The sequence below is a fragment of the Crocodylus porosus genome, unplaced genomic scaffold (assembly GCF_001723895.1).
Source record: "Crocodylus porosus isolate Cpor-Errol unplaced genomic scaffold, CroPor_comp1, whole genome shotgun sequence".
NCBI lineage: Eukaryota > Metazoa > Chordata > Crocodylia > Crocodylidae > Crocodylus > Crocodylus porosus.
In genome coordinates, this window is record NW_017728943.1 from 84,536,997 (window position 1) to 84,554,172 (window position 17,176).

At 43.2% G+C, this 17,176-nt stretch overlaps 1 protein-coding gene across 1 annotated transcript in view; it reads left to right on the forward strand.

Moving 5' to 3' along the window:
• Window positions 1-17,176, forward strand: part of EIF2AK2 (eukaryotic translation initiation factor 2 alpha kinase 2) — a 39,747-nt gene that overhangs the window by 14,255 nt on the left and 8,316 nt on the right. Inside the window, exons 5-12 of the mRNA XM_019549726.1 lie at window positions 7,139-7,265; window positions 8,528-8,610; window positions 9,853-9,916; window positions 10,921-10,952; window positions 11,102-11,173; window positions 11,620-11,739; window positions 16,238-16,348; window positions 16,442-16,634. Coding sequence (XP_019405271.1) covers window positions 7,139-7,265; window positions 8,528-8,610; window positions 9,853-9,916; window positions 10,921-10,952; window positions 11,102-11,173; window positions 11,620-11,739; window positions 16,238-16,348; window positions 16,442-16,634 — 802 coding nt within the window. The remainder of the gene's footprint in view (window positions 1-7,138; window positions 7,266-8,527; window positions 8,611-9,852; window positions 9,917-10,920; window positions 10,953-11,101; window positions 11,174-11,619; window positions 11,740-16,237; window positions 16,349-16,441; window positions 16,635-17,176) is intronic.

The following is a 17,176-nucleotide window of genomic DNA, read 5'->3' on the forward strand; positions in this document are numbered from 1 at the left end:
GCAGTCTTTCATTGTAGGGTCTGCCCTGTTGTCCCCGGATCATGCGGGTGGCCCTCCTCTGGACCCTTTCAATGTTGTCCAGATCCCTCCTGAAATAGGGCACACAGAACTGGACACAGTACTCCAATTGTGGCCTGACCAGCGTTGCACAGAGGGGGAGGATCACATCCTTGGCCCCACTTGAGATGCATCTGTGGATGCACGACAAGGTCCGGTTAGCCCTGCCAACCGTGACTTCGCATTGTTGGCCCATGTTCATCTTGGAATCAGTAATGACGCTGAGATCCCTTTCTGCCTCTGTGCTCTCAAGAAGGGAGTTTCCCATTCTGTAAGTGTGCTGCTGGTTTCTACTGCCCTGCATTTGTCAGTATTGAAACACATCCTGTTTATGTTAGCCCACTCCTGTAACCTATCCAGATCTTGCTGCAATCTTTCCCTCCCAACTAGCTCACCTCACCCCAAATTTTGGTATCATCAGCTAATTTAAACAGGTTGCTTTTCACCCCATCATCCAAATCTCTGATGAAGAAATTGAACAGCGCGGGCCCAAGGACCGAGCCCTGAGGGACTCCGCTGCCCACTTCCCCCCCAGGTTGAATATGACCCATCCACCACCACCCTCTGAGTATGACCCTTGAGCCAATCTGCAATCCATCTGACTGTTTAGGCATCAATGCCACAGTCGCCTAGTTTTTTAATGAGGATGGGGTGGGAGACGGTGTCAAAGGCCTTGCTGAAGTCTAGAAAGACTACGTCCACGGTGACACCTGCATCCAATGTTTTTGTGACCTGATCATAAAAGGCAATCAGGTTGGTCTGACATGACCTGCCCCTAATGAAACTGTGCTGGTTGCCCTTGAGCATCATCCCTGAAGCCGGCCCATCACAGATGTGCTCCTTGAGGATCTTCTTAAAGAGTTTCCCTAGGATAGAAGTATGACTGATGGGCCTGTAGTTGCCCGGGTCCTCTCTCTTCCCTTTTTTGAAGATGGGGAACACGTTAGCTATCTTCCAGTCATCTGGCACCTGGTCCGAGCACCACGAGTGCTCGTAAAGCCGTGCCAAGGGCCCTGCAATAACCCTAGCTAGCTCCCTCAACACTGTGGGGTGGAGAGCATCTGGACCCCCTGACTTGAACGCATCCAGCCCCTCCAGAAGCTCTCTAAGCTGGTCCTCCCCAGCCTGAGGTCTGGAGGCGTTTCCCTCAAGTCCGTCTTGCATCACAGCGGGGAAGTCCCGGTCCCTGCACAAGAAAACGGAGGTGAAGAATTGGTTAAAGAGGTCCGCTTTCTCCTCTGGCGCAACCACCAGATTGCCCAGCATATTTTGCAGGTGCCCCACATTACCCAGTGCCTTGTTCATCCTCCCTATACATTTGAAAAAGGACTTTTTATTATCCTTGATCTTGGACGCTAGTCCTAGCTCTATGTCCGCCTTAGCTTTCCTGACAGACCTCCTACAGGCCTGAGCAGAGGAGGTACACTCCTCTTTGGAGATAGCACCCCACTTCCACCTGGTGTACGCCGCCTTTTTGGCAATCAGGCATTCCCGGACGCCCTTGGTATGGGACCACATTGGCCCTTTTCCAGTCTTTCAGCACATCACCAGAGCACTGTGAGTCATGAGCGCTCGTAAAGCTGTGCCAGGGGTCCCGCAATGAGCTCTGCTAATTCCCTCAGCACTCTGGGGTGGGGATCATCAGGACCTGCTGATTTGAACACATCTAGTCCCGCCAGAAGTTCCCTGACTATGTCCTCACTGACCCTGGGCCTGGCAGTGCCTCCCCTGGATCTGTCAGGAATCCCGGTGGGGGGGGTGCCCCGGGCCCTGCTCAAAAAAATGGAGGCAAAGAAATTGTTAAAAAGGTTAGTTTTGTTATCTGGTGTAACCACCAGATTTCCTAACGTGTCCTGCAGAGGCTGTACATTACCCGGTACCTTCTTTTTACCCACTATGTATTTAAAAAAGGACTTCCTGTTATCCTTGAGCCAGGTTGCTAGTCCCAGTTCCATCTCTGCCTTAGCCTTCCTAACAGCCCCTTACAGTCTTCAGCAATAGAGGTATAATCCTCCTTGGTGATGGCCCCTCCCTTCCATTGGGTGTGCGCCTCCTTTTTAGCTTTGAGACATTCCTGGTTGGTTTTGGTGAGCCATGGGGACTTTTGAGCGCTCTTGCCCACTTTATTCCGCATTGGGATTGTCACCCTTTGGGCTTGGAGGATCATCTCCTTAAGGAACAACCACTCTTCTCGGACTCCCAACTCCCCTCCCCTCTGGGATCTCAGTGCCTCCCCAACTAGTCTCCTTACCTCATTGAAATATAGAGGTGATTGCATAAAAACTCCAGAAATAATCTTATTCCTATATATTGTGTGTGGGGCAAAGGGCTGTGTGTATGGTGGGGTGTAAGGGGGGTTTGTGATGGGGTGTGGCTGTGGAGCGGGCAATAGGATGGGGGACTGTGGGGACCCCCCACACCCATCTCCCAGTGGCAACAACAGCAGGTGGAGGAACTGGCCACCTCCTGCTGCTGCTGCCAATGAGGGCTGTGCGTCATGCAGGAGAAGGTGTGGGTGTGTGTGTGTGTGGGGAGTTCCCTACACCCTCCCTCGCACCCACACCCTGCCCACCGGAGGTCTGTGTCCCTGCTGCCCCGCTGGGCATGGGTGCCACGTTGCTGCCAGCTCCAGCTTCAGCTCTACACTTCCTGCCCCCACCTAGCTGTAGCTCCGCCCTGCTCTGCTACTTCCCTACCTCCTGCATAGTGTGAGTAGGATGCTGGGCAAGCCAAGCAGGTCTCCCAGTGGCTGCAGCAGCAGCAGCTTTGCAACTAAAGATACATGAACCAAGTAAAGTCACTAAAGGACAGAGTTCAGACAAATCTTGGTGCCATAAACCTGGTGCCATAAACCAAGCTAGCTCCATAGATAAAAATATTTTTCTTTACTTTATATTAAGTCCAAAACTGATTGATCTGTTGGGCTGTAATGATCCCAAGGTAATTTACTTCAACATGTTTGATGGGAGAATTGTATCAGGGTATGGACATATTAAGGTATGCACATTTGCAAGTGTTTCAAAAGGAGAGGAGGAACTCTTGCTACAAATATAACAAAACAGCTCCAGCTTTAACACCGTTTCACCAGGGTTAAAGTTGGCACTGCTTTGCTATGTTTGCATTATTCCCAGTTTGTCCACACATAACTTGTTAGAACGTAACAGCTGCTGCACACTTTCAGTCATCAGCTCCCCTTTTCGGATGTTCCCCTTTTTGAAACGGCTCTAAATGTGTGTCCATATCCTCGAAGTCGTCTTGTGACATTAGGCTTAGAAAGAGGCATTTCCAAAAACAAAATGGAGAAGCTAGTTAAAAAGACCTAAAATCAAAGGAACAAAAGCTGAATTTCTCAGACTTAGGCTGGGGACTGTTCATGTTGTGGACACCTTTGTAGTTACAGAAATTACCAAATTAGTAAATCACAGAAAATGAAAATCCATTCCTACTGGACTCCATACCAGCTTACCAAAACTGGTCAAGTGGCCACACCTGGCATATCATGAAGAGTGTGCATGTGTATTTATATGTATCAGGAGCAGGAAACTTCCAAAATACTTGTTAGATCATCAGGAAATGATGGAGACAATAAAGTAGGCTAGGATTCTACAGAGCTGCTAAGCAGTTTGGGCCGTGTCTTCACTGCAAAAAGAGAAAAGCTAAACAAAACAACAGTTCATCCATACACTGAATTATATCAGTATAAAATCCTAACTTAAGATAGTTGTGTTAAACCTCAGGTTGTGGAGGCCCTAGCTATGCTGATATATTGTAGGATCACTAAAGCCCATGGGGTTGTTTGTGTCAGGGCTGTCCAACTGATGGCCTTTCACCCATATACAACCTGCAAGGGGTTAATTTGTAGTCCATGGACTCCTGGCTGGATGCCAGTCCCTATACTACTCTGGCTGCTACTGCTGCTTGGGTCTCTGGGCTCCCTCTCCCTCCTCTTCTTTTGCTTCTATTTCCTGCCTCTGTGCCTGGGAGCAGGACAGGATGGTGTGGCCTAAAGGGCCCAAGCAATTGTTCAATGCAGTAAGGTGGGCACCTGTGCGGCGTGGCTGTCACAGGCCAGCTGGGCACTGTGAGTATATCAATTTAGCCACTTGGCTGTTTGGTTCCAGGTTGAGGAAGCAGAGTTGGGAGTAAAACAATGGCAACTTTATTATAGCTTTACACACACAACAGTTAACAGAGAAATAAATGCAATAAGCAGATAATGCAATATTAAAGAGCTAATAGTAAATAATAACGGATAATAACAACAGATAAATAGATCAATCTGTTGCAGGCCAGCTATGCACTGCGAGAATATCAGCCCCTGGGCTGTTTAAAACAACAGATAGACAGACATGGGTTGGCAACTTATTAGCAGTCCCTCAATGCCAGGTAGTGTGCCAGGTGATTCCAGCGAAGTCAGCTGTCCCCGATCAACGCTGTCTGAAGGATTAGCGGGGAAGGTCCCTTGATCAGGATCCGATCCTCACTCACACCAGGAGTCCGGAGTCTGGGCTTGGAACATTGATTTCCATCCTGTTCCCTTTTTTTTTTCTGTTGGTCACCTAATGCATGCACTTTTTCTATCTCGTCTTATGCTAATTTGCTGGCCTTAGGGCCGTTCACAATCTTGTTTTATAGATATTACCCTATGGGATTAAAAGGTGTTAAAATTATTATAAAAGGTTACTACCCAGATTTGGGTTTATCCAATAAGCAAATTGCAACACAGCATCTTCAGGTTTGAAATTAACATTACCCCACCTAAATCCAGCCCTTTTAGAACTCTCTATGCTTTTTTGAGATGTCCTTTTCTGAAATGTGCTGGATAAGCTAGGTAGTTGAATCCAGTTTTTATCATCATCAAGGCTAAATTCTGAGCAAGAAAGAACTGTTAGGTCAGCTAATTTCACAGCTATAGCTTTGTCTTTGAGGCCTAATCAGTTCCACAAACAGAAGTTACATTTGCGGGTTACAAAAATACAAGCCTTATATTAGACAAAAGTTCCAGATGCCTCTAAGAAGCACATATTTATTGCTTATTAATTTCTTTGGTTTTGGCTGTCATATACGGCTCATTGGCAGGGAGTGCTGGTGACATGGGAAGTTGGAAGCCTATATAACATGTGACCCCTTCCCATGGTCCACATGAGTGCAGTCCCTGGCTGCTCCAAAGTTGGATAACTCTGATTTATGTAATTAGAATAAAGTTTAGTGTATTTGTATTAGTTTTTGGAATCATCTGGGTTTGGAATCTTCCCAGACGACAGAGACATAGAGGGAGAGAAAGCAAGCGAGCATACTTTAGGCTCCATCTACATGTTAAACTTAAGATGTGATTAATGGGTGATTAATCACTACTTAAGTGATCACCTTGCCACACAGTCAATCAACTAATGGCTTGATAAAAAGAGGAATAAATTACGAAATTATTCCATAAATTACATGTACAGGTTTCCCTCGATTTATGCGGTACATGCATTCCCAGGGAATGGTGCACAAATCAAATTCACATAAAGCAAACCCACTTTATAATGTAACAAATAGTGATGGGTTCCCATGGCAATAAGAGAGGGAGTGAGGCTGGGACTAGGGACAATGTGAGGGGTGGGGTGCCGCTCACAGGGCTGGACAAGGGAGCAGAGCAGAGGGAACGGAGTGGCACTCACCCCAGCCCCTGCTGCAGCAGCCCTGGGAGCAGATGGTGCCAGCTGCCTGCAGCTGCTGGGTTGCACTGTGCTCGTTCTGTCCCCACTCGCCCCAGCTTCTGGGCTGTGCCGTGCCCTGGTGCAGGCAGGTGGTGTTGGCTGCTCCTGGGGCTGCTGCAGCAGGGGCTAGGGTGAGTGGGAACAAGTGGAGCCCGGGGCAGCATGGGACACAGCACAGCTTGTCCGCACTCACCCTAGCCCTTGCTGCAGCAGCTCCAGGAGTAGCCGACACCAGCTGCCTGCACCAGGGTGTTGCAAAAAGCGGTTTGTTTCTTTGGCGGCCTGCAAAAATCACAGACACACAAACATCAGCCGGTACAAAAGGATGTATTTGTTTGCAAACAAGGTCAGAGTGGGGCACTGATGCCCGAATCAGCTTCTGACAAACTAATTGTGTTTGCAAGTGGAATTTATCTTCTCTCTCCTGAGCACGTGTGCAGACACCGGAACTCTTACAGCTACTTCCGTTTCATACAAGCATACATGTAGTTACATCATTGCATACATCGCATATATAGTATAATTAGCTACTTAAGTATGCAGGGCGGAGAGGTAAATATGCATCAGCTTATTAAGCATGCCCAGAAACTACAACAGTTCGCCAAAAGTTCATACCCCACGGCCACAGTCAATTGAATTCCAGCTTCTGTATCAGCGTGAGAAAGGCTAAGGCGGGACCGGGGGAGAAAGGAGCCTTGGGCAGTATTTCTTTCTTATCAGGTGCAAGATGCAAGCTGCGCATTTTTAACAAGGGTGCGGTGCAGCCCAGGAGCAGAGCTGAGTGGGGACAGGGGGAGCATGGTACAGCACAGTGGCTGCAGACAGCTGGTGCCAGCCACTCCCAGGGCTGCTGCAGCAGGGGCTGAGGTGAGTGGGGCCCCCTGGCCCTTTCCCCTTCCCCTACAGACTTACCTACTTGGATGGGGGGTGGGGGGCACCTAAGCCAACTGCATAAGAGCAAGTTTACCTCGCATATAACAATTGTGGGTCTAAAAATGCTTATCACGTAAGAGCAAATTCACATACACACAACCCGCATAAATTGAGGGAAATCTGTAATAACTTTGAAGCTGCTTCCTATCACCCTAGCTGTCGGTGCACACCATGCACCCCTGCAACATGCACGCCATACCTTATTGCTGGTGCAGGGGGAGCCTGATCCTGGGTTCCCCCTGCAGCAGCAAGAAGAGAACTCTTGTGGCTGGGAGCCCCCTCAGTTGACAGAATTATTATTTATACCTGCAAGCAAAAATATATAAAAGAATGTTAAAAAAATTATTCTTTTAAAACCTTTTCTCATGTAAGTGGCATATAAAATTAGTCCTTGCCATGCAGGATTTATGGATATTCATTTATTTCCCACTAAACATTTTCTACAGGTTTACTTGTTCCTGCAAAATTAGTGGGAATATTTATGGAAAAGGCATTGGAAATAGTAAACAGGAGGCAAAGTATGCTGCAGCAAAAGAAGCATATTACCGGTTAACTGATTCAGAAAATTCAAGGGTATGTATTCCATGTCATCCGAACAGGGAAGTTTTATTTCTGCTTCCTCTATCTTTAAATGTACCTTCATAATCATTTGATTAAAAAACATATATTAGGTTTCATTTTGAGGGAAGAGAAACCCTTGCCTCAAAGATTTCTATTGATGATGCTACAGTGTAGTATAAGTAAAATTCATATTATATTCCTATATTTAATAGACTACTGTTTTTAAAGTTAGCTGTCCAACTGCATGTGTTTATAAATAGCACTTTCTGACCTTCAGCCTTGGACACAGGTTATCATCTCATAAATAGAAAGAATTATCCAGTTATCTTAACACATTTTTTTAATCCAGAGTGTACTCAGACCCAGGCTTGCCTGTGTGACAAATGAGTTGTAACTAAAATATATAACTTAACAAAAGGTAGTGAGACCCAACTTCATTTTTGAATCTCAAGGGAAAAAGGTAACTATAATGCATTGCTGCAGAATTCTTAATACATAAAACAATAAAATACATTACATTTAATGAATGTGTCATGCTACTACAGATTGCATGAAATTCTAGATGCTTTGAATAAAGATTCCTTTTAAGTGGCTGTTGGAATTTTAATTTTGAGTTTCCTCATTCTTTGGTTTCTTAAAATTGATATCATCCTGGTAGTTTTCTGCCTTTAAACATGAACTTCATCATCGCTTATTACATGAAAAAATGATAGGAAAAGACAAGAAATTTCTTAGAGACAGGTTTTCATATGACTAAATTTGCAACACAATTTTTGGTTGTTTTTTATTTTGCTCACACAGTTATTGCATGTGTGTGCACACTGAAAAATTACATTTTCTGTTAATATATTTTATATATGTACAAGTTTGTGCACATGCATCTCATTTTTCATATACATGATGAGGTGAAGTTGACAACTGTGAAAGCTTTGCCCTTTAATTAACTATTATCTTTATTATGTTCTGATTTTTAAAGGGGTTTTACTTTAAAGATGTCACTTCCCTTCTTTTTAACTCCTGTGAATGAGAGCATGTACTCTAGATATCTATTTGGCTTGTGGACATGATCGGGTCAAAGGACATTTTATGTACTTTTTTTATGCTCATATTTAATTGGAGATGTGGAAAAGGAGGCAAGTTTAAAACCAGGAATAAAATTCCTGGTTACATGGAAGTCAGTAGAGTGAGGATTTCGCCTCTCGTACTATGTTAAGCATTTTTTTCCCATTTTAGAAAGGCGGCTCTTATGGTTAGGTAATTTATTTATTTTACAGACAGAGGACCAACCCTCTATTGCCAGTTCCACAGCTGATGAATCTAGTGATACCAGTGAGGTAACACCTCAATCAGTATCAAAGTAAGTTGAATCTGTTAATACTGTGATGCCTACCAAAGTGTATTTGTTTGTTACAGATAGAGTACCTGAGAGAGTTTTAGGCAATCTCTAACCCTGTCTTCAAATATAATAAATGCATTTTAAAATTAATTTATAATCACATTTTTACATTAATTTTATTTGACATTTCTGTTTCTTTCTCTACAAACCAAGAATAAAGTTCAATAATGCAAGTACATTTAACTTTTTCAGTATACATTACAAAACAAAGCAAAAAAACCTGTGCTTTCCTGGAAGAAGCAGCATGTTAGTTTGATCTGGCTCTGCAGTGTCTGTATAGATCAGGCACCTTATTTTATAGATCAGGTGCTTTAGTGTGGCTTTTTATTACATAAAAGCACCAAAAAACCCCACTAAAGTGCCTGATCTATACAGACATTTGGTGAACCGGTTCCAACTAATGCAGTACCTCTTCTGGGCATGTGCTGGGCTCAGTGCAGGAACAGATTTGAAAGTAAAGCACCATTTTTTATTTTTTTCCTTAATGTCTGCAAGTAGCTTATGTGATATAAAGATTTTGCATTTTTTCCTGATTCTATTCCATTAGAAGCATTTCTGTTAGTATGTGAAAGAAAAAAGTCACTTCATTAGATTTTTCTAGGAGCCATTTTCCTCTTATGACTCTCTTTACAAGGAAACAATTCTTTCTGATAATTTCTTATACCAGACTTATAATTTCTGCAGTACTATTTTTTCACTTGCCATGAATGAGCAGGAATGACCTATTCTTGGAGAATGAAGGGAAAATTTAACAGAAAGTCAGTTGTGAGAAATTTTCCTTTCCTGGGACAGAGACCCTTGACATAGACCTAATATGCTGGTACTTAGGTCAGTAGTTAGTGTGAAAAATTGCCATACTCACATTTTCCCAGTTGTATTGTGCATTGTGAAAGAGCTGGTGTGTTCTATGCGAGCTGGCTTCACTTCACTGAAATCTTTTCCTATACCTAACTTGAATTAAAGGTGAATACCTAACTGAATTAAAGCTGGTAAATCACATTGACATCTTTGGATGAAATCCATTATAGAGATAAATAATGTGTTATTGTTATAAACTTTAATTAAATCACTACAACCGTGGTATGACTGAAGTTTTGTAGTTTAAATTTGTTCACATTATCCTTTCTATATTATATCAAGAGTTGTAGTTTTGATTTATGGATTGTTTTAAGCAGATTCTGAAATTCATTTTTCCTTCTTTAGTGATGCTTACTCTCTGAACTCAGCTGACACAGGAAAAACAAATGACAATTCTTCATCTTGTCAGGTACAATGGGGTAGTTTTCTTTCCGTAATTATGTTTCAGGCTATCATTATTGTTTCTATTGCTAATATTTTTTGTTAGTGAATATGAGAGATAATTAACATTCTCAGATGCTTGTGACTATCCCCAAAATATTAAAGTTGTACATAGGTTAAATAGGATATGCTATCATCTCCTGTGACCTAAATTTTGGAAGTTCAAAAAGTATATCTGGTTTGCTGGCCTGGGATTTCAGGGCAGTATGTTGAGGTTTATTTTGTTTTGGGGAATAGCTCTAGGCTTCAGTTTTATATTGTGATATGCCAGAGGCTTAAAGCTAAAAACAGTGTGTCACATTTTCCCACAAGAGTTAACTGTTTCTTTCAGTAGCCTCTTAAAGCTAGAGCCAAGTGAGTTTTAGGAAATCATATCAATTTTCCTCCTTTTACCCATGAAGGTTAGCATGACAGCATGTATATCATTTTTATAAAATGAAGCAACATAACTAATGAGGGGCAACTGGAGTTAGCAACTCTGGGTAACAGTTTTGTCAGGGGACGCAAAAGCAGCTACCGCCATGTAGTAGCAGGCTATGCTGCCATGATTGGCATGGCAGCAGCCAGCACTGCCCTGTGCATCATGGCTGTCCCAGGCACAGAGTTGCCCTGCTCTGCTTGTGATAAAATGTTTACGTTTTCACCATGATTTTTTCCATTATTACTATCTACATACTACAGGCTGATTTTTGTGGGTGGCATTGACAGTGACAGATCCATGGATGCTAATGGAGCTGTGTTTGTATTTTACATGCAAATTAAATTATTTGAAAAGAATAATAATGCTCTACCTGGCTTTCATATGAAATTTATATTGAGGTACAATACAAAGAAATTACTAGTCACTCAGCATGACCATATCTATGGATAACTGTCAGCCACATCCTAAGCTATAAATAATGAAACATAATGATGTGTAAAAGTAATAAATAAATACATTTTAGTCCTTTTTTTCTCTCTCTTTTGGTTTAGGCAATTTCCAGGAATGCTGTGAAATCTAAGAGGTACATACTTATTTCGTGTCTAGCTATTACATGTTCTAACATTATATTGCAAACCCTGTTTAGTTGCTTTTTCACTTGTCAAAATCATATATATAAAATAGAATTCCACACACACAAGATTTCATTTTAAATTTTCTTTTATTTCTAAGAGGAGGAGTGACACTGGCACCTAAATTCTCACATCCGGAGATGAAGGAAAATAAGTACACAATGAATGGAAGGTGAGAAAAAGCTTTTACGTAAGTTTTAATGAGTGATTGCAGTGATGCAGTACACTAATAGGTTGGCATGTTTTTAAAAAAGGTGGGATAGAAAAAATTGTTTTAAAGAATGTGTGCAAACTAACACTTGGGGTTAAGGCTGTATTTTAGCTTAGCTTACCTTAGTTTAGCTTATTTTGTTTATATCAGTAATTCCTAGCAAAATGCGCTGTTCTGATTTTGTCTCTTGAATGAAGTATTTTCTAAATATAAAAACAACTCACTCGCTTAAATTTTGGCTCTCCTTGAGACTTTGCTTTACCCTGTGAAGACTTGCTCCTGTAAAAGACGCCTAACATTATTCAGGGGTCACTCCAGGCCTTGCAGGGTCAGATGGTCAGATACATACGTTTGAAATATAATGTTACGTAATTGTACTAAGAATGCTTTATATTTTCTCCCCTAAGATTTCTCAAGGATTTTGAAGGTATAGAGTTTATTGGTTCTGGTGGATTTGCGAATGTTTTCAAAGCAAAACACAAATACGATGGGAAAACCTATGCTATTAAACAGGTTACGCTTGATGAGTAAGTACTGTACATTTATTTGCTTTTATTTAGGGAACAGTGTCATTTAAATTGTTTGTAACGCTGCTGTAGCTATTTAAATATTTTCCCTTCTGTATGATCCAGTTTTTTTAACATTTGGATAAACTTTTTATAAAATTTTGTCATTGTTTTTTCTGTCATTGAGCCACTTACTGAAAAGACCATAATCCATGAGCGGGCAAAATATGGCCTGCAGGCCGGATCCTGCCTGTCAGCTGACTGGAACTGGCCCATGGCGGCCACCTCAGCAATCTGCATGGGGCTGAGACCCACTGGTTCTCACTGGGGCAGCCTGTGCTATGCTTCTGACCAGCACACGCAGCTTGTAGCAGGGCTGTTCCCAGTGCAGTGGCAGTCTGCCAGGTGCTGCACTGCTCCCCTTGCTCCTCCCACTTGGTGCAATATGTAGCCACCTGCAGGCGGGCATTGGCAAGGTGTAGGGGGTGCACGTGCACCCATGAGATAGATTGGCGATGCACTCCCTGCGACTGGCCGCTGCCACAGCTGCCAGTGGCGCCTGTGGGCAGTTGCTGCTCGCAATCCTGAGAAGTAAATTAAATGTGAATTCTAGCTGTTCTTCAAATAAATGGTTTTAGTTTGTTTACAGGTGAGGTTAAAATAGTTCATAAGATGAAAATACATTAATTTAGAGAAGCTGGACATGTACAAGTCCATAGTACTGGAAGCAATGCATCTGAGGGTGCTGAGGGACTTGGCTGCTGTGATAGCAGAGGTGCTGGCCTTATCTTTGAAAACTCGTGGTGATTGGGGAAGGTCCCAGATGATTGGAAAAGGGCAAATATAGTGCCTGTCTTTAAGGAAGGGAAGAAAGAGGATCCAGGGAACTACAGACTGGTCAGCCTCATCTCAGTCTCCAGAAAAATCATGTATCAGATCCTCAAAGAATCTACTTCTAAGTACTTGGGAGAAGAAAGTGATCAGGAACAGTCAGCATGGATTCACCAAGGGCAAGTCATGCCTGACCAACCTGATTTCTTTCTATGATGAGATGCTGGTCAATGTGGTGTCCTTGATTTTAGCAAGGCTTTTGATATGGTCTCCCACAGCAGTCTTGCAAGCAAGCTAAGGAAGTATGGGTCGGATGAATGGACTGTAAGGTGTAGAAAGCTGGCTGGATTGTTGGGCTGAAGAGGTAGTGACCAATCATTCGAAGTCTTGTTGGCAGCCGGTCTCAAGTGGAGTGCCCCAGGGTTGGCCCTGGAGTTGGCTTTGTTCAATAACTTTATTAACAATCTAGAAGGTGGGATGAAGTGCATCCTCAACAAGCTTGCAGGTAATGCCAGGCTGTGGGAAGTAGTAGATATGCTAGAGGATAGAGCTAGGATTCAGAGAGACCCAGGCAAATTGGAGGATTGGACCAAAAAAAATCTTATGAGGTTCAACAAGGACAAGTGCAAAGTCCTGCACTTAGGATGAAAGAATCCCATGCACCAGTGCAGGCTTGGGACCAGTTGGCTATGCAGCAGCTCTGCAGAAAAGGACCTGGGGATTACAGTGGACAATAAGCTGGATATGAGTCAACAGTGTGCCTTTGAAGAAGGCTTACAGTGTACTGGGCTGCATTAGTACAAGTGTTGCCAGCAGATCGAGGGAAGTAATTATTCCCCTCTATTTGGCACCAGTGAAGCCACATCTGGGGTAGTATCCAGTTTTGGGCCCCCCACTATAGAAAGGATGTGGATGTGGAAAGGATGAGAGAGTCTAGCAGAGGGTAATGAAAATAGTTAGAGAGGTCAGGGGCATGTGACTTAGGAGGAGTCTGAGGGAACTGGACTTCTTTAGTCTGGAGAAGAGAAGGCTGAGGGGGGATTTAATAGCAGCCTTTAACTACCTGAAGGGGGATTCGAAAGAGGATGGAGCTGGACTGTTCTCACTGGGGGCAGATGACAGAACAAGGAGCAATGGTCTCAAGTTGCAGCAAGGGAAGTTTAGGTTGGATATTAGGAAAGAATTTCTCACTAGGAGGGTGGTGAAGCACTGGACTGGTTTACCAAGAAAGGTGGTGGACTCTCCATCCTTGGAGGTTTTTAAGGCCTGGCTGGATAAAGCCCTGGCTGGAATGATCTGCTTGGGGATGGTTCTGCTTTGAGCAGGGGGTTGCACTAGATGACCTCCTGAGGTCCCTTCCAAACCTCATTTTCTATGATAATTCTATTACTCTAATAAATATATGCCACAGTCCAACAGGTCTTTTTTAAATGCAGATATTTTCACTGAAGTCACTTTGCATATAGAGACAAAAATCGAGGTATAGGCAGTCCTCAGACTCACGATATAACTGGTTGCTGAAAACTGCATCTTAAGTCAAAACGTTGTAATTCGGAACCGATTTTCTCGTAAGAAACAATGTTATAAATGGGCGATTTGTTTCTGAACCAAGGCCCAGTACCCTATTTTCACCAAAAATACCCCAGAATTTTGTACTCGATCAATTATAGATGAATAATATAGCTACATTAATGTAGTTATATTGTAAATAGCAATCATATTGATTTGGAAGGACTTCTTTGAAATTACTTTGGAATTTTTTACGGGCTCTTGGTTGGACTTCTTGAAGGATTCTTGGCTGGAGTCTTCTCAGGAGTCTCGGCTGCAGGATTTTCTGGAGTCTTGTTTGCTTTCTTAAAGAAAGTGTCCAAAGAAGTTTGGACAGATGTTCTTCCAGGGAGTTGAGTGACCCAGTGAACTTGTTCACTGGCATGGCATCACATCGGATCAAGCATTGTAAAGTTGAAACTGATGTCAGAAAGTTGAAACAGGGTGTCAATTTATAAACGTTTATAAATGCGAAACGTTACTTGAAACGTTGCAAGTTGAGGACTGCCTGTACTAAGTTATGTGCAGTAATGTTTACAGGATTGGAATCTTTGCCTGCTAATTTTTTCTCTGTTAGTATGGATTGGACCCACTCTCTACATTGTTTATCTATGGTTCTCTTGGGGGTAAGAATGTCAGTACTTGGAGTGACTGAGCATACCGCAGTGAAGGACAGGGATGCATAGAGAATAGAACACATTTTGGAGACATGATTTTCAGTTCCTATTTGAAAGTATATTTACTTTTAAAATAATCCAAAGTAGAGATACAAAAACCTAATGATTATTGTTGCTGCTTGATTTCCTGTTTTTAATTTCTCTAGTACAGTAAACTCTCTGGTAACCGGCACATTACAAGGCAGCATGCTCTGTTAGCCGGCATGCCGGCTTCTAATCATAGAATCATAGAAGTAGGGTGGGAAGGGACCTTGTAGATCTTCAAGTCCGACCCCCCTGTCTGGGTGGGAGAAAAGACTGGACTTAAATGAGTCCAGCCAGGTAGGCATCAAGCCTCTTCTTAAAGATCCCCAGGGTAGGAGCCAGCACCACTTCCCTAGGAAGTTGGTTCCAGCTCCTAGCCACCCTAACTGTGAAGTAGTTCTTGCGGATGTCTAATCTAAACTGACATTCCAATAATTTGTGTCCATTGTTCCTTGTCATGCCAGGGGGCGCTAGGGGTAACAGTGTCTCCCCCAACCCCTTCTGGTCCTCCTCTAGTGAGTTTATAGACAGTCACCAGGTCCCCCCTCAGCCTTCTCTTGTGAAGGCTGAGCAGGTTTAGGTCCCACAGTCTTTCAATGTAGGGTCTGCCCTGTTGTCCCTGGATCATGCGGGTGGCCCTCCTCTGGACCCTCTCAATGTTGTCCACATCCCTCCTGAAATAGGGTGCACAGAACTGGACACAGTACTCCGGCTGTGGCCTAACCAGCATCGCATAGAGGGGGAGGATCACCTCCCTGGCTCTACTTGAGATGTACCTGTGGATGCACGACAAGGTCCGGTTAGCCCTGCCAACCGTGACCTCGCATTGTCGGCCCATGTTCATCTTGGAGTCAATAATGACTCCAAGATCCCTTTCTGCCTCTGTGCTCTCAAGAAGGGAGTTTCCCATCTTATAAGCGTGCTGCTGGTTACTACTGCCCAAGTGCAGCACCCTGCACTTGTCGGTATTGAAATACATCCTGTTTATATTAGCCCACTCCTGTAACCTATCCAGATCTTGCTGCAATCTTTCCCTCCCTTTTTCTAAGGAAAAGTGAAACCAGAAGTGCCCACCATGGCACTCCAGTTTCTCTGAGCCCCCATGCCCTGGGTCAAAGCAGCCTGTGCTGCCAAGTCCCCATGGCCCAGGGACATAACAGGCTGTGTGGAGCTGTGCAGGACCTGCCTCCTTGTCCCGCCTGGCCCACAGGGCCCATAGGAGGGACGGTGATGCAGTGGGAGGGCGGGTGATGTGGCGGGAGTGGGGGGTGGAGGGATGCCCCAGACACGGCATAAGAAGCGGCAGCCCGGGCCTTTCACTGGCATATTTTGTTATTCGGCATCCCCCATTCCTGGGGATGCTGGATAATAGAGCTTTTGCTGTAATTTTTATAGAAATTTTTCAGTTAAGTAATGGAAATATGTGTTTGTTTAAACAGTAAAGTAAAACGTGAAGTAGAAGCACTATCAAATCTCAGCCATGAAAATATCATAAGGTATTACACTTGTTGGTCTGGGGATGACTTCATCTTTGATGAGAACAATTCAAGGTAATTAAAAATCAATTCTGCAGTGCATTCACGTTATTTAACTGAAATATCTAAATTGTTTTAATGATTTGATTTATATTTTTTCTTTTATAGTCAAAGAAAGTGCCGATTATATTCTTGCCTTTTCATCCAAATGGAATTTTGTGAGAAAGGGACACTAATGCATTGGATTGATGAGCAAAGAGGAAAGCAGCATAACCAGGGTGTCTCTCTAAACATATTTAAACAAATAGTGAAAGGAGTGGAATATATTCATTCTGAAGGTTTAGTCCATAGAGACCTTAAGGTAAGCAGAATCAATCACTTTTTGATGAGTAGACAGACGTAAAGATTAGTATTGGATTTTCAGTTGTTTGTTATTCAGGTACATCCATAAAAATTGTACCCACAAGTATCATAGTTGGCTTTTTCAACAACTAGCTGACTGCAAGGTCTTAACCAAGCAAATACACAGTTTAATAGCTCTACAAAAGAATTGTCATCTAACATGCTTATACTGTGTACTAATTGTTCCCACACCCTAAGATCGCCAGTGACAGATACAGAAACATATTCTTTTGGGTACCGTAACTTCCTCTGGTAATAGAGTTGCACAAAACCTTTTCCTTGTACTAATAGTGATAGTAGCCCAATCTGTTTCCTGGTCTGGTGCTGGAAAAAAGGATTTGTTGGAAAGCCTTTTCTAACCATACCATAGAAGAAAACAAAAATTGTTTCAAACAGTAAAATCTGGTTAATTTGTCACTCCAAGGGGTTTGGTAATGATGACAGTCAAATGGGTCGCTAACTGGTTGGAGGGCCGCACCCAGAGGGTGGTAGTGGATGGGT